The following is a 15,498-nucleotide window of genomic DNA, read 5'->3' as shown; positions in this document are numbered from 1 at the left end:
CTTTAAGAAAAATATGCTTTGCTTCTATGTAAATTTCACTAATATAAACATTTTTTGAAAAATTTATCAAAATACAGTTGCAGCTATTCAATTTTGGTCAACAAATAACTTCATTTTAATAAAGAGAAAGAATGTAAGTCAAAGTAATTCTATTGATTGCTCATTTATAAGATACATTTATCTTATAATATATATTGTAATATGATTCCTCAACATTGAATAGGCATGTACTTTATCAAACTTGCAGAAGAAATCTGTACACTTAAAATATGTCTCAATATGTTTGGTTTATGCTGAACCTACTATCACTTGTTCAAATATATCAAATTCTAAAAAAATTACTCACGCCATCACAATGACACTGAAATCCAGCCAGTTCCATGGATCACGAAGGAATGTAAAATCTTCTAAGCAAAACCCTCTCGCCAAGATTTTTATAAGTGATTCAAAGGTATAGATCCCAGTAAAGGTATACCTGGAACAGCATGAAAGACAAAATTACGCATTTCCTTTGAACTGATTAAATATGTGTTCTTTATTTTTTGTCTGTGCTGATGACTGAACTCAGGGCCTGGGTGCTGACCTTGAGCTTTTTCTGCTCAAGGGTCACACTATACCACTTGAGCCACAACTACACTTCCAGCGTTTCTGGTGATTCATTGGCAACAAATCTCAAAGCCTGGTTTGGACTTAAACTACCATCCTCAGGTCTCAGCCTCCTACGTAGCTAGGACACAGAAATGAGCCGCCAGCATCAGGCTCAAAATACAGATTTTAAAGTATGGCAAAGTCTGTGCTTCATGGCATTTCAGTTTACTCAAATTTTGTTCCAATTGCTAATTAGCAAATATTCTATTTAGCTAATCATATAAAACTGGACAAATGATTCCACTGAAGAGAAATATATTCTTCAGTAATTTATTCTTGCTAAATTATTTACATTTTAGCATAACCACTTCATGAATTTTATGAATACTCATTAAGGTTTATCCCTTGTGCAGCAATGGCTGACAGATTATAAACCACAAATGCAAACTTCCAATTTCTAGTGGCCAAATAAGAAAGTCAGAAGGAACCAGTGAATTTCACTTGCTATTACATTTTACTTAAATAAGAACATACAACTCTCCCTTGTTAAAATTAGCAAAATTTAAGTTTCAATTTTAAGTATCAGGGAACAAGTGGTTTCTTCACTGAACCATTCAACATTAGAGGAAACGGATCTTAGGTATATTATATATATAATACTTTCATTAACATTTTTAGTGATTAAGCTCATATTAAAACTATTTACATGTATTATGCAACACCAAAAATGAACTTTTTGTATGCTTGAGTCAGATACAGTGTTACAAAACTTTTCCTTCCACTTTCCCTCACTGTTTCTCTTTCACTCTGCCTCTTCCTTTATATGTGCATATACATAATCACAAGAAGCAATATTTCCATTCTTCAGTATTTTATGTGTGCATGTACTCACATTTATCATAATTCAGGGGTAAACAAAATTCTTAAAGCTAATCTGGCATCCTATTGCCATATATATTGGTCCAAATCATGTAAAATTGGTTTAAATTCAAGTTTATTTACAAAACCATATAACCCTTTTCCTTATAATTGGCAGTGTAAGTTATTTCTGTTTCTTCCAAAAATAGTTGAGAGTACTTGATTTTAGCAGTGTTCTTTAAAAGAACAATTTATGTTTACTTTTTAAAGTATTTCAAGCCACAAAAATTTGATATGATACAAATTTATTTTTTAAAAATTTTATATTTTCCAGCCAACCATTACTTTACACATACACAAGTTTGGATAGGTATTTTTTTTTTACAAATTTCTTACAGTTTTCTCATAAGAGACAAATGATATGAGGAAAATGAATATATGTAGAAATCAACATATCTACTTTTTCTAAGTGCAGTGCCCCCCCAAACTCAATGGTTTCATGAAGGATAATTGCTATTTTTACTTATGAATTAGCTACACATTATGATCAGAGATGCTTTAATATTCCAAGCCTCTGTGTACCTTTATTTAAGTTCAGATCTCTGTGTACTATATTTAATTGTTGTAATATTTTGTTAGTAGAGATACCTGACCCTTAACGAGCCTGAGAAACCCTTTATATGGATAATCATATTATCATATTAAGTATGGTGCCTTGCAAGACAATTTTACATTCCTAAAGTAAGAAAACTTTTGAAATACAATAGCCATGCAATGAAGAAATTACCATTTAGACAAAACTTGCATAGCACAGACATTTACTTTGCTAAATTAGCAAACTTGACTGGATCAGTAGGAAAGGTTGATCTTTCTTGGCCTCAACCCTTTTAGGCAGCTGATATGGTCAGGTTGCCTTTTCTGTCTGTAGTACAGACAGAAATTATAATGTCTGCCAAATACATATGCTTACACCCCTGCAATGTATTCTTTTTATTCTATGTCTTTGTACAGGGACTGATTCTGATATCAATGACTTTCTTTCCTTCCTTTCCTCTTTTTTCATCTTTCCCTCCCTCCCTCCCTCTCTCCTTCTCCCTTTAACGCCCCCCCCCTTCTCTCTCTCCTGGTATTGGGCTTTAGACTCTCATGGCGTTGTGCTTTCCAATTTCACGATCCTGCCCTTCTACGCTTTAGTGATATTTTTAAAAAATGGAATGTTGCACTAGTGACTGGGCAGACCACAACTGTCTTAACCTTTATTTTCTGAGGAAAGGAGTTACAGATATGTGTCTTTCTCAGCTTATTTATTGAAGTGGGTTCTCACTGATTTTTTTTGTCTTGGTTTGTCTTAAAACATGAATCTCCAGATCTCTAATTTATAAGTAACTGTGATTACAGATATAAGCCACCATCCTAGCTCATAACTTCTATTTTCATCTCAAAATGCAATTATTTTCTCTATTCATTGGACTATTTGTTTTTTATATAATAATTTTTGCTTTACTTCTGGCTTGTTGTTAAGTTGTTCTTGTGAACTGATAAGAAAACATATGCAAAGCCTCTGACTGAAAAATATAAGTCAAAACTTTTCTTAGGCTATAGTTGGGTGTTAGTGGCTCATGCCTGTAATCCAAGCCTCACAAGTGTCTGTGCTCCGAAGATGACAATTCAAAGCCAGCCTAGGCAGGAAAGTCCATGAAACTCTTATCTCCAATTAATCAAAGAATAACCTGAATGTGGTGCTGTGATTTAAGCATTGGAGTGCTAGCCTTTAGCAAAAAGGAGCGCAGGGACAGCGCCCAAGCCCAGGGTTCAAGCCTCAGGACTGGCATTAAAGGGAAAAACAAGTTAAGACTACTTTCAAAATGAATAAAATATCTCCGAGTTAATACTCTTCCCTTAACAAGAGATGGACATAGTAAAACTTCCTCTTTAGCAGTCTCCTAATGTTATATCAAGAACTTAACCTTATGCCTGTTTAAATGCTAAAATAACACCTTGAAAAACTACATGACATATTTTATCCAGTCACTGACTGTACTACACAGGAGTGGGGGATATCTGACCTGAGGTCCATGTAAGGTTGCCCATTTGGCTTTTGGGGGGACAGACACATATGCTTCTCATCAGCTCCCTGGGCCATCTGCCTGTAATGATAATTTTCTATGGCCCTCAAATGATGTTTTAAATATCCACACAGAACTGGGCAGAAAAAAATGGTATATTACCTAAATACCTCCTGTTTACTTCAGCATATTTTTATAGAAATTACGTTGTATGTGAATGACAAGGCAATGATAATATTCACATATTTTCTTAGCCCTGGACTTGAACTCAGAGCCTGAGCACTGTCTTTGGGCATTCTCAAGGTTAGCCCTCTACCACTTGAACCACAGCTGTGGACACTGTCTCCACGGAAAGAAACTGGACATAATGACACATCTATGATGCTACTGATGATGGGAAACCTAAAAGGAGAAGGATAGCAGCTTGGCTCCACACCAGACATAAAATGTGACCCAATTCTAAAACTACCAATGAGGAATGTAGCAAGAGGGATAGCTAGGCAGCATTATGTCAGCTTTATAAGCCCATGGTCTTCAGTTCAAACTCCAGTGTTGCCAAAGGAAAAAGAATGGAGGAATATATAGAAAATAAGTAAACATGTTTCCCATTAAAGCAAGTAGGAGGTGGCTTAATGTCCTCAGAAATGTCTGCAGCTAGACATTTTTCTTTGAGTTAAAATTCTGAAACAAATATTTTATTCTGATAATAACAAACAAATGGAGATGGGTATTCATCTCATAGGAGAAAGGATTAGAAGCAAATATTGGAAGACGAGCTAGACAAGCATCTTTCTTAGGAATCATTATTGTTTTTTTATTAGTGTTCTGGTTGGAACATTTACAAGTTTTGAGAAATCTGCTGTTACTAATGTTTTCCTCTTTGTCCCTGTTATGTCTTTATCCCAGATTTGTAGAAGATATTTTTATGTTTATTAAGAAAGATATCTTCATGTATCAGTACATATATTGTTTCTGAATAACTGACAAATCTTAAACATAACTTAGATATATAAAATGTCAATGTCACTGAACTTAAATACCTAAGTACAATGATATATTATAATCAAAATATCTAACAAAGTAATGTAGAACCAAACACCTATGCCATTTTAACCAGAATATAACAATAATAACAGTACTTAGAATAAAATAAATTACTTCATCACATTACTAAAGTGATAATTGCATTATATCTAAAATGTTTCACAGTGCTTATATTAATTTTCATGCTGCATGTTGGATTTAATTTACTGAAAGTATATGTTCAATTATATCCTTTCTTGAAAAGATATTACCATGAATTTGTTGAAAGAAATACTTACCATACAGTAGAAAAACTCACCCAAAGAACTTCCCTTATCTTCTTTCATATTATGGAAATAACTTTTTCCTTAGTAGTATTTAGAGTGACTTCAAAAAGTGGAAATCATAAGACAGACCATAAGCACAGGAGATTGTTATAGAACTTGAGTGTGCATTTCTCATTCCAAGAAGTTATTCCTACTTACTCTACATTCTTTGTCCACTCTGGAGGGTTACTCAAGGTCATAAATACACAGTTGGTCAAAATAGTACACATGATAAGCATGCTGAATAAAGTAGATTATAGTTAAGGAAGCATTCTAGTTTGTTCTCATGGCCATTTATAAAGAATCCATTTAAAATTCATCAACACAAGTTGATTTTGAAACTAATCTTAGTGAGTTACGTTTAAACAATAGTAAAAAAAATCATAAGAAAATTCAAAACCCACTGTATGCTCTAGTCAACTTTTTTGGAAAAAGTTATGTCAAATTTTCATAATGTTGAATTTGGTAGAACATTGTCTCTACTTGCTGCAAATGAAAATGACTGTGCATTCCAATCATTTGTGTGAAATTATAGAGCAAGGGGTTTATGTTTATAGAGGAAGAGAGGGAGAAAGGAAGAGAGACAGAAAGGGAGGGAGGGAGGGGTGTATTTGGCAATTCAGACAAAAATACTAAATGCATATACTAACTTTCTTCAACAATCATTATGTATGATTTAACTGTAGATTGTGTGAGGGAAATGTGATTGTGTTCCTCTGGCATGCTAACTTTAAAACATTTACTATATTATGGTTTCATATTTAGGCTGACATTATCCTCAAAAGCCTATGGATAAATGTGTTACACCTAGTTAAAAAACAGTAAGAACAACCCAATTAAACTAAAATATTTAGTAACTAATATTCATCTCAAAGTAATTTCATAAGCATTTAAATTTAAAATAGCATTTGCTTTGAGAAATAGCATTCAGGCAACTCCTATAAAAAGGATATGAGTGTACCAAAATCTTAATAGCAATTTTTCTGACAGGGTTTAGCGGAGTTAAAATGTACAGGGCAGAGGTGGCACTGAACCGGAAGATGGCCTTCCCTTTATTCAATACTATAAAAGTCTGAAAAATAAAACAATGAGAAAGATATTATTAGGTTAGACAAGTGATTTATTTGAAGAGTTTTACACACATAAAAGCCATTTATCAGAGTTGTTTCTGCAAATGTATTCATTGAAACCAGACACTAAAGTTCAGATAGGTTAAGTATAATGTAAGCATGCTAGGTGTTGGTACTGTATTTATATTCAATTGCAAATAAAGATATAACTTACTATTACCTAAACCGTCTCTAAGTTACCAACTCACTTATACAAACTATTAATCCTACACATTTTGACCAAATTTTACTGAAGCCTTATAGATTTTAATTCTATTTAAAGCCTGCCATCTTCCTTGAGTTTTGGTAACTTTTCAGACTATCCTATACACATTGCTATTAAGACATTCTTTCCTTTATGCCTCACCTTTTACATCCAAATATTTTTTGGTGTTTTCCTATGGAAATTTTCTAAATTTAAAATGTTCAAGCAGGTTGAATTGCCTGGGTTTTCTGAATCTTGCTTCTCTGCAAGTGGTGAGAAAGGGCTGGAAATCAGTCTGACACCCATTACTGCAAGGGTATTCCATAGATAAGCATCAAAGATCTGCAACCTTCACTATCGAACTAGCATTTCAGCTCTGCTCTCAACATTTAACTACCAATTGTATACCAAAGATTATCTTGGGTTTGCTATCACCACAGTCACCCGCTCCAGTCAATTTAACCCCTTGCTGGTTGCTCTTACTGGCTCCCAAACTCTCCCTCTGAATCTGTAAATGAGAGTCCAAAATATTTGAAGGCACCTGCAAGATGATCAAATGCAAACTCATTGCCATTTCAAGATACCTCCCAAACAGACTAGACAGGAAGGCACCATCTATAATGAACTTTTATTGTACCAGAATTTTTTTGCAAACAGCTCCATATTTGAATATCTATAGGAGATTTTTAAAGTGCCAATATATAAGTCCTACTTCACACCAACAGAATCAAATATGTTGAAGGATAGGCACAAGATTTGGATCTTTTCAAAACAAACTTTCTTCAAATGGTTCTAATATAATAATATATTAGTGATGCTAAGAATATGAAATGATAGTTGTTAACCCTGCCCTCTGTTCTCAGCTATCCATATCTCTTCCTCCCTTAAATCCAAATAGACTACATTGATCACCCCTAAATTCTTTTGCCTACTACTGTCTTTGTGTTCATTTGTACTCTTTTATAAGCTGCTTGTAATCATTGTCAAGCAGTCATTTCCATGAGCATACCTCTCAGGGAGGACTGGGTTTGATGTTATAAAGCATGGGGAACAAAGAGCCTGCAATCTATCTTCTCATGAACCACTCCTCTCCCCATCACAAGGTTTGTAAATGAGTGCTTATTTTAATTAAATATGACTTTGTCTTTAAGGAGCTATTTGACTTTGTGACACCTATTCTATATACTGATTTATTTAGTAACATGTTTTGGCTCTTTCTCTTAAGTTATATTTTATATATTCATGTTCAATGGCAATATCCTCTGTTTGACTAGGAAGGCAGCAAAATACATATTGTTAATCTGAAAGGCAGACAAAACAAGCCCTTTAAATCCATCGAGTCAACCATTACTTGATTAACCATTTTCACTAAATGGACCTCTATGAATTATATGAAGACATCAAGAAGACAATCCTCTCACAACAAGATACAGTGGATCTGGGAAAGACTGTCCTTGAACTTCCGAAACATTAAATGGTTCTCTTGAATTCACCTGACTATGTCATTTCATGTTACAAACAATTGTAGTACCTTTAGGCATTGAAGAGTGGCACTGAATATGTAAATGTTCACCACAATTTGTGGTGCACTAGCTTGGGCTTTTGGAAATGATTTCCCTGTAAAAGCAATATTCCCATTCAACATAAGCCATGAATTTTATTTTGAAAATATCTCTGAAACTCGGCTGAGCTGGGATAAATTAGCCTTCAAATCCAGAACCAGATCTTTCTGCAAGATTAGGCTCTGTGGTGCTATTGGAGTCGATACTTACATGCTAATCACATCTTTATTCAACTTCTAAGTGCCTAAGAAAACAACCTATTTTCTGTTGAAAAGCAACACTTGACACAAAGAAAATATTCAGTTAGGAGAGACAATGAATAGATTTCTAACTCCATGTATCAATACAAGAAATTCAAGAAAGATGTCTGAAATGGAGTTCTGATGCCACTGAATGATGTACCTAAACTGGAAACTTACATATGTCATGTTATTTGAGAACATGACACATGTTTGGGTTATGAGTAAATAGTGCCATTTCTGAAGTCAAGTTTCCAAGGAGAGAATTCTAATGATGTACCTTACAAAGTAGTACTTCAGCTCTTGGTATCCTGTGAAAGTTTGTTATTTTCTGGTTAGATATTCTTATAGAGTATTGTCTTTAAAAATAGATCATCTCTTCTATATTGAAAGCATTTTTATGTTTTCTAATTTAAAATGAATATTTTCTTGTAGATATTGTGCATGTGTGGTTTTGGCAAATGCTTTAACAACTGATAAAATTTTACATTTGTAAAATTAATATATTGTACTGTTACAAAATAGTTTTAAATTATATTTTGAGAAGTTCCCTCACCAAAAACAATAGTACTTCATAGCCGGGAGTTTGGCCTGGTGGTAGAGTGCTTGCCTAGCATGCATGAAGACCCAGGTTCGATTCCTCAGTACCACATACATAGAAAAAAAAAAGCTGGAAGTGATGCTGTTGCTCAAGTGGTAGAGCTCTAGCCTTGAGAAAAGTCCAAGGAAGGTGCTTAGGCCCTGAGTTCAAGCCCCACGACTGGCAAAAAAATAATGCTTGATATTTCTAATACAAATGCTGTCAAAAGAAGCATGCTCCTCCAGCTACCTTCTACTTTAGAATCCAACTTAATTCTTCCACGAGATACACAGTTTACATGTCTACTAAAATTATTGCTACTTTGAAGCAAGATGAAGTGTTATTTCTCAATGAATAAAACGTTACCTATTTAAAACCTGATAAGACCAATTTTGAACCATCTTTTTATTGGGTTAATGAGGTGTGCACATGCTTTTATTTTGTATTAGCCCTTGCTCAAGAGTTGGATTGTCTAGCTCCTGATATTGGATCTTCCACTGATGGTGTACAATCCTGACAATGAACTTTTCTTGGCTTTAGTTTCCCTCTCTATAAACTGATGTTAGCAATAATAACTGCCTCTGGTTAATTGAATATTAAAATAACTAGAACACTCAGAGGGTGAGCATAACAAATGTTTGCTCTCATCTCTGTCATTATTTTATTATGTTAACTTGAATGAGATTAAAATATATTGTGATGTCACAGAAATGGCGGGACAAAGGGTGAGCCAATGCAATGGCAATCCTCCCTGGACACTATATTGGAACGAACTTTACAACGTTATGGGGAGGGGATCCAGGGAAAAGAAAAGAGGGAGGGTGAAGACAGGGGAGCAAAAGAAGGAGGAAGAACACTGAAAGAAATCTACTTATTATCTTGCTTATATAACTGCAACCCATCAGTATATCACCATTACAATAAAAATTTTACATAAAAATATACATTGTGATGTTAACATCTTATTAAATTAGATGCTAAAATATGTCACTAAATGATAGCAGCAAATAGTTACATGAAACTTTCAAGGTTTGTTTATGCTATTTACATACCTTATTTCATAAGTTTCATGGTGTTTTAAAATTCTAGAAAATTTCCCACTAACTCCTTTTAAGAAGCACCAATTGCCATTTCCCTCTAGTCCTTTCTGAATCTTCATCTTGATACATATTTCATAAATGAAGGTAGTGTAGAGATCCTGGTTAGAGGTCTTCCAAGATGGTTCAGAGCCACCAGGGATGAATTATTTCCAGATATGAAAGCAATAAAACCAGACTCTGCCAGCACAAGGCAAATAATTATGTCTTCTAGTGACAGATTCACACTTACCGAACTCTAAAACCTCACATATTAAAAACCAGATGCCAATCTATTCATTGTGAGATGCATCACTGTCATGAATGAAAATAATTACAATGGCATAACCCAGTGCAACATTTTCTTGAATAAGATCTATGAAAGCAAAAGATAAGCTAAAGAATCGTTGTTAAGCACAGAGTCAAAACCAAATGTTTTTTTTTCATAGAATTGTGTAGAATGTTTACCATTCTGTAAGGTAGCCTGGATAGGGCCTGTGCAATTAGGTAGTCTTATCATTATGAGAAAAATGCCTTCAGGTTATTACAAAAGATCCATTTGATTATGCTTGTCACTGTTACACTTGCTCACTATCCATGCTCATACCAACCTGATAAACTTTCTTTTTTTAAATAGCAAATATTTATCATCCAGCCTTTGTGTTTTGAGTACATCTTTGAAGAGGTCTACTTTGGTCAATAGTTCTCAAAGGAAAGAAATTTTGTTCTAATTTCTGAGAATTTGCTTATTTTCATCATATATATATGTATATATCAAAAATATATTACACAGAATATAGAAAATTTAATAAAATTCTCTTCATCAGTTCTCTTGTAAAATATTGGAATGAATTCTTTTAGGACTGTATGTTATTATGAACACAGGCATATATTTATAACTACTTTTTGTACTACTAATTAAAAAGAAGAAAAAGAGCCTGCTTAAATTTTTCCAATTGGCTTTGTGACTTTAAATAATGCTTTATGCCCAGTGATTGTTTATAAGAAATGTAGGATATCTGGTTTCACCCTAGACCTGTGGAGTTTCTGCTGTAATGATATCTTCAAGGCCAAGGCACATTGGTTCACACTTATAGTCCTAGCTATCCAAAAACTGAGATTGGTAGGATTGTCCTTTAAGACCAGCTCTTGCAAACAAAAGTTTATGAGACCCTTTGTCAACTAATTAAAAATAGGGTAATTGATTTTTGAGGGTTAATTTTATACCCTGCTACCTGCCTTCCTCTACACCAAAAGTGAGAGGAATGAGGCAATAATCAGGAAAGCAACTCCTTTTGCAATAGCCTCAAAGAAAATAAAGTACTAGGAATTACCTTAACTAAGAATATAAAGGACCTTTCTGATGAAAAGTTTAAAACCCTGAAAAAGGAAATTAAAGCAGAACTGAGGAAACGGAAAAACCTCCCATGCTCCTAGATTGGAAGAATCAACATCGTGAAAATGACAATCTTGCCAAGGGCTATCTACAAATTCAATGCAATACCCATCAATATCCCAATGGCATTCTTTAAAGAAATAGAAGAGGCAATCCAAAATTTCATATGGAATAATAAAAGACCCCGGATAGCAAAAAACACTTCTTAGCAGAAAGAATAGCACAGGAGGAATTTCAATACGAAACTTTAGACTCTATTACAAAGCTACAATTATCAAAACAGCTTGGTACTGGCACAAGAACAGGCCTAAAGACCAGTGGAATAGAACTGAAGACCCAGATATTAAACCACAGACCTGTGGCCAATTAATCTTTGACAAGGGAGCCAAAAAAATAGAATGGAAGAAAGATAGCCTCTTCAACAAGTGGTGCTGGCAGAACTGGTTAAGCACCTGCAGAAAACCAAAGTTGGATCCTTCTTTGTCACCCTGCACTAGAATTAACTCCAAATGGATCAAAGACCTGGAGGTAAAAGCCGACACACTGAAAACTTTACAAGAAGGAATAGGAGATGTCCTCGGCCTCCTTGGCACAGGTCGAAACTTTCTTAATAAGGACCAAGAATCACAACAAATCAGAGAAAGGCTGGATAAGTGGGAATGTATTAAATTGCAGAGCTTTTGCATGGCAAAGGACATAGCTAGTAAATTAATTAGGAAGCCTACAGAGTGGGAGAAGATCTTCACCAACCATACAACAGACAAAGCCCTCATATCTAAAATATATCAACAGCTCAAAAAATTGAATCATTCCAAAACTAATCTCCAAAGTAACAACCATCCAAAGACTTAAAGAGAGTCTTCTCTGAAGAAGAAACAAAAATGGCCTATAGACACATGAAGAAATGCTCAACATCTCTGGTCATAAAAGAAATGCAAACCAAAACAACTCTTAAATTCCACCTCACTCCAGTTAGAATGGCCATGATCAAGAAATCTACTAACAACAGATGCTGGAGGGGATGTGGCCAGGAGGGATCACTACTACACTATTGGTGGGAGTGCAAATTTGTTCAGCCACTATGGAAAGCAGTATGGAAGTTCCTCAAAAGACTAAACATAGAGCTCCCTTATGACCCAACAATTCCACTATTTGGCATTTACCCAATCATCCAGAAACAAGGACATACTAAATCCACCAGCACAACAATGTTCATTGCAGCACCATTTACCATAGCAAAGATATGGAACCAACCTCGATGTCCCTCGGTTGATGAATGGATTAACAAGATGTGGTATTTGTACACAATGGAATTCTATGCTGCTGTCAGAAAGAATGACATTGCCCCATTTGTTAGGAAATGGAAAGACTTAGAAAAGATCATATTAAGTGAAGTAAGCCAGACTCAAAGGAACTTAGGCTCAATGGTTTCCCTCATTTGTCATAATCAGTAGAAACCTTGGGCTCTCCTAGCAGAGATTTGCAATAGACCAAAACCTTGATGCAAAAGGCCATATAGTAGGACGCTAAATGAAAGGATCTCTAGGATATAGAAACATAAGCCATATAATGAATGATTGTTGTCCTTAATGTACTATGTTATCTCTCATCTCTTTTGCTGTCCCTTGGTTATCTCATATTGTTACAGTATCTCACTTTGTTACCTGATATATCAGATATATTTGTATTTGGTTATTTGAAATTGGATAGGGAATGGGGGAAAACAAGATGAGGGGTGGGGGTAGGGGGGAGGGAAATGGGGACCAAGACATGCGAAAGGGTATCAATGTATGTGAATTAATGCACCTTCTATCTGGCAAGTATCATGTAACCCTTCTATTAATTACAATAAAAAATATATGAAAGAAAAAATGTAAAAAGTGAAAAAAATAAGTCTGGGTATAGCCAGGTACTAATAACTCCTATAATCCTTGTAATCAGGAGGCTGAGATCAGAAGTTCACAGATAAAAACCATCCTGGGGAGAAAAGTCACCCTAGGACTCTTACTATCAACTGACTTCCCAAACTGGAGTGGTGCTGGGAATTCAGTTGTAGAGAGCTACTCTTGAGCACACACAGGCTCAGAGGCAGCACGCAGGCCCTGAGGTCGAGCTCCATGACCTGACTGCCTGACTGCCTGACGCCTGACTCCCTGAGTGACTAAATAAATAAATAAATACATACATACATACATACATACATACATACATACATACATACATACATACATACCTGGGTATGTTAATATATGCCTGTCATTCCAATTACCTGAGAAGATTACCTAAGAGGATCATAATACAGGAAGCTCCTGAGTTCAAACCCTAGTATCATGAAGAAGAAAAATTAAGAAGAGGAGAAGAAGAAAGAGGAGGAGGAGAAGGAGGAGGAGGAAGAATTGGAGGGGTTGTGTTATTCTCAGGTGCTGTGTATGGACAGCTAAGCTTTATGAGTACTTCTTTACTAATCTTAGAGTGTAAAATTACATGCTGCTTAAAGAATGACATTTCCTCTTGCTAGATTAACTGAAGAAATTGATTTAATTCTGACCTAATGATGAGATTATTTCAGCAATTGGAAGATGCAGTCATAATTGTGGCTTTATGTTAAGTAGAGGCAAAGATTATTATTTTTGTTTTTCTAGCCATGACCTTGTTCTCTCGAGGTAATATTTTAAGTACAAGTAGGGGTTCTGCAATTGAGCTGTCATGATCTCAGCAAGGGTAAGCGAAACTCCTAATCAGAGCTCAGGTTTATGGATGGAAAATAAAACACCTTTGGGTGAGCAGGACTCTCAAGTCTTATCAGCCCAAAGGAAATCGCAAAGTAGATTAATTTTTGTCTTCTAGCACACAAGAGACCTTGAAGAATCTTAAGCCAAAGATATACAACATCATGGTTTAATTCCTTTTATTTTTCTTCAGCCATATATTAATTGGCTGTAATGCACTTAAATAGTCTAACAACAGTAGATATTTAACTTTGCTGATATCAGTTTTAAGTTTGCTATCTCAATTGTTGCCAAATCATATATATATATATCTTATTCATTTATAATTACTGTACTAGTTTTTCACTATTATGGGCGTCTATTATATTGTGCATAAGAGTTAGTGATAGAACCAAGACATGTGAAAGGGTATCAATATATGTGAATTAATGCACCTTCTATTTGGCAAATATCATGTAACCCTTTTATTAATTACAATAAAAAAAGAGTTAGTGATAGCAAAGAGTGCTGAGAAGCCTTTCCCTGGTGAAAACTCATGGTATCAGAAGTATACAAGCCCTAGAACAGTATTCGAAGGTCAGGTAAGTAACAAAAGACTTAACTAAAAGGCACAGAATGAGCACTCACTTTCTTATTGATATAGAATGGGTCCAGGTCCTCCAGGGGCTCTGACACCATCTCTGGAGGAATGTCTCCATAAATAAATGGAAGGTTCTTTCCAGCTTCCAAGTCACTATTTGGCTTTGGTTTGTTCTCATCATCGATGTCTTGTTCTTTTTTGGGCTTCTTGGCTTTCTCTTCTGCAGCACGTTTTTCGATAGCAGCAAGAGATTCTCTAGTAAACAGGCGGAAGCTTTCAGGTCCCGGGGGTACCAGCAGTGCCTGTGCCATCTTTTCATCCTGCACATTTAATTACGTTTAGCTTCTTGCATGAGAATTACCTACAGTAAATGAAAAAAATGCATTAGCATAAGGAAAGCAACTGTCAGAAGGAAAATAAGAAAGTCTCTTTTTATAATGTATTGTTATCTTTAAGCTGCACAAATGAGTTTATGGATACAATGCATCTTGACAAATTTTCTTTTGTATTTTTCTTTCTTTATTAAAAAAATTGTGCCAGTTGTGGGGCTTAAACTCAGGGCTTGAGCCCTGCCCTTGGACTTTCTCAGATATAGAACTCCACCACTTGAGCCACAGCACCATTTCCAGCTTTTTCTAGATATGTGGTACTGAGGAATCAAACCTGGGTCTTTGTGCACTCTACCATTAGGCCAAACTCCCAGCCACCTCTTTCTTTATTTTTCTTTTCTGCTTGTACCAGAGTTGAAGAAGGTTACAAAAATGAGTATATTTTAATTTTTTAAATAGATTTTAAAAGTATAACGTTAAGTCATGCTTTAGATATGTACTACAAAATTTAACTCAGAAACATCAATTGTTTAGGTGTCAATAAATCAAATTTATGAACAAATCATACATCTGTTCTGAATGATAATTAGCCTAAAATGGACATTTTACAATGGCTAGGTGCTGTCAACAGATGGTACACAGTCAATATGTGGACTTTTATTTGTCATTAAAAGTGAAATGAAATGTTAAAAAAAAAGTTCATTATGAGACTTTTGAATAAAAAAATATATAAGAGCCTACGTTTGGTAAAATAGTAATTCCACTAATGTTTATCAAGAGAATGGATTTAAGGCCCATTATTTGTCTGTTTTCCCTTTTCACAACTTACTAA

General features: G+C 34.9%; 1 protein-coding gene across 1 annotated transcript in view; it reads right to left on the bottom strand.

The window, feature by feature from the left end:
- LOC150056276 (sodium channel protein type 3 subunit alpha-like) overlaps nt 1-15,498 on the bottom strand; it is a 118,661-nt gene that overhangs the window by 74,763 nt on the left and 28,400 nt on the right. Inside the window, exons 2-5 of the mRNA XM_090342723.1 lie at nt 14,385-14,698; nt 5,815-5,933; nt 5,021-5,110; nt 347-475 (exon numbers count right to left, since the gene is read on the bottom strand). Coding sequence (XP_090198849.1) covers nt 347-475; nt 5,021-5,110; nt 5,815-5,933; nt 14,385-14,648 — 602 coding nt within the window. The 5' untranslated portion in view covers nt 14,649-14,698. The remainder of the gene's footprint in view (nt 1-346; nt 476-5,020; nt 5,111-5,814; nt 5,934-14,384; nt 14,699-15,498) is intronic.

The sequence above is a fragment of the Megascapheus bottae genome, chromosome 12 (assembly GCF_031878675.1).
Source record: "Megascapheus bottae isolate mThoBot1 chromosome 12, mThoBot2.hap1, whole genome shotgun sequence".
Classification (NCBI taxonomy): domain Eukaryota; kingdom Metazoa; phylum Chordata; class Mammalia; order Rodentia; family Geomyidae; genus Megascapheus; species Megascapheus bottae.
Note: the sequence above shows the minus strand (reverse complement) of the source record. Positions and strands in the feature narration are given on the sequence as shown.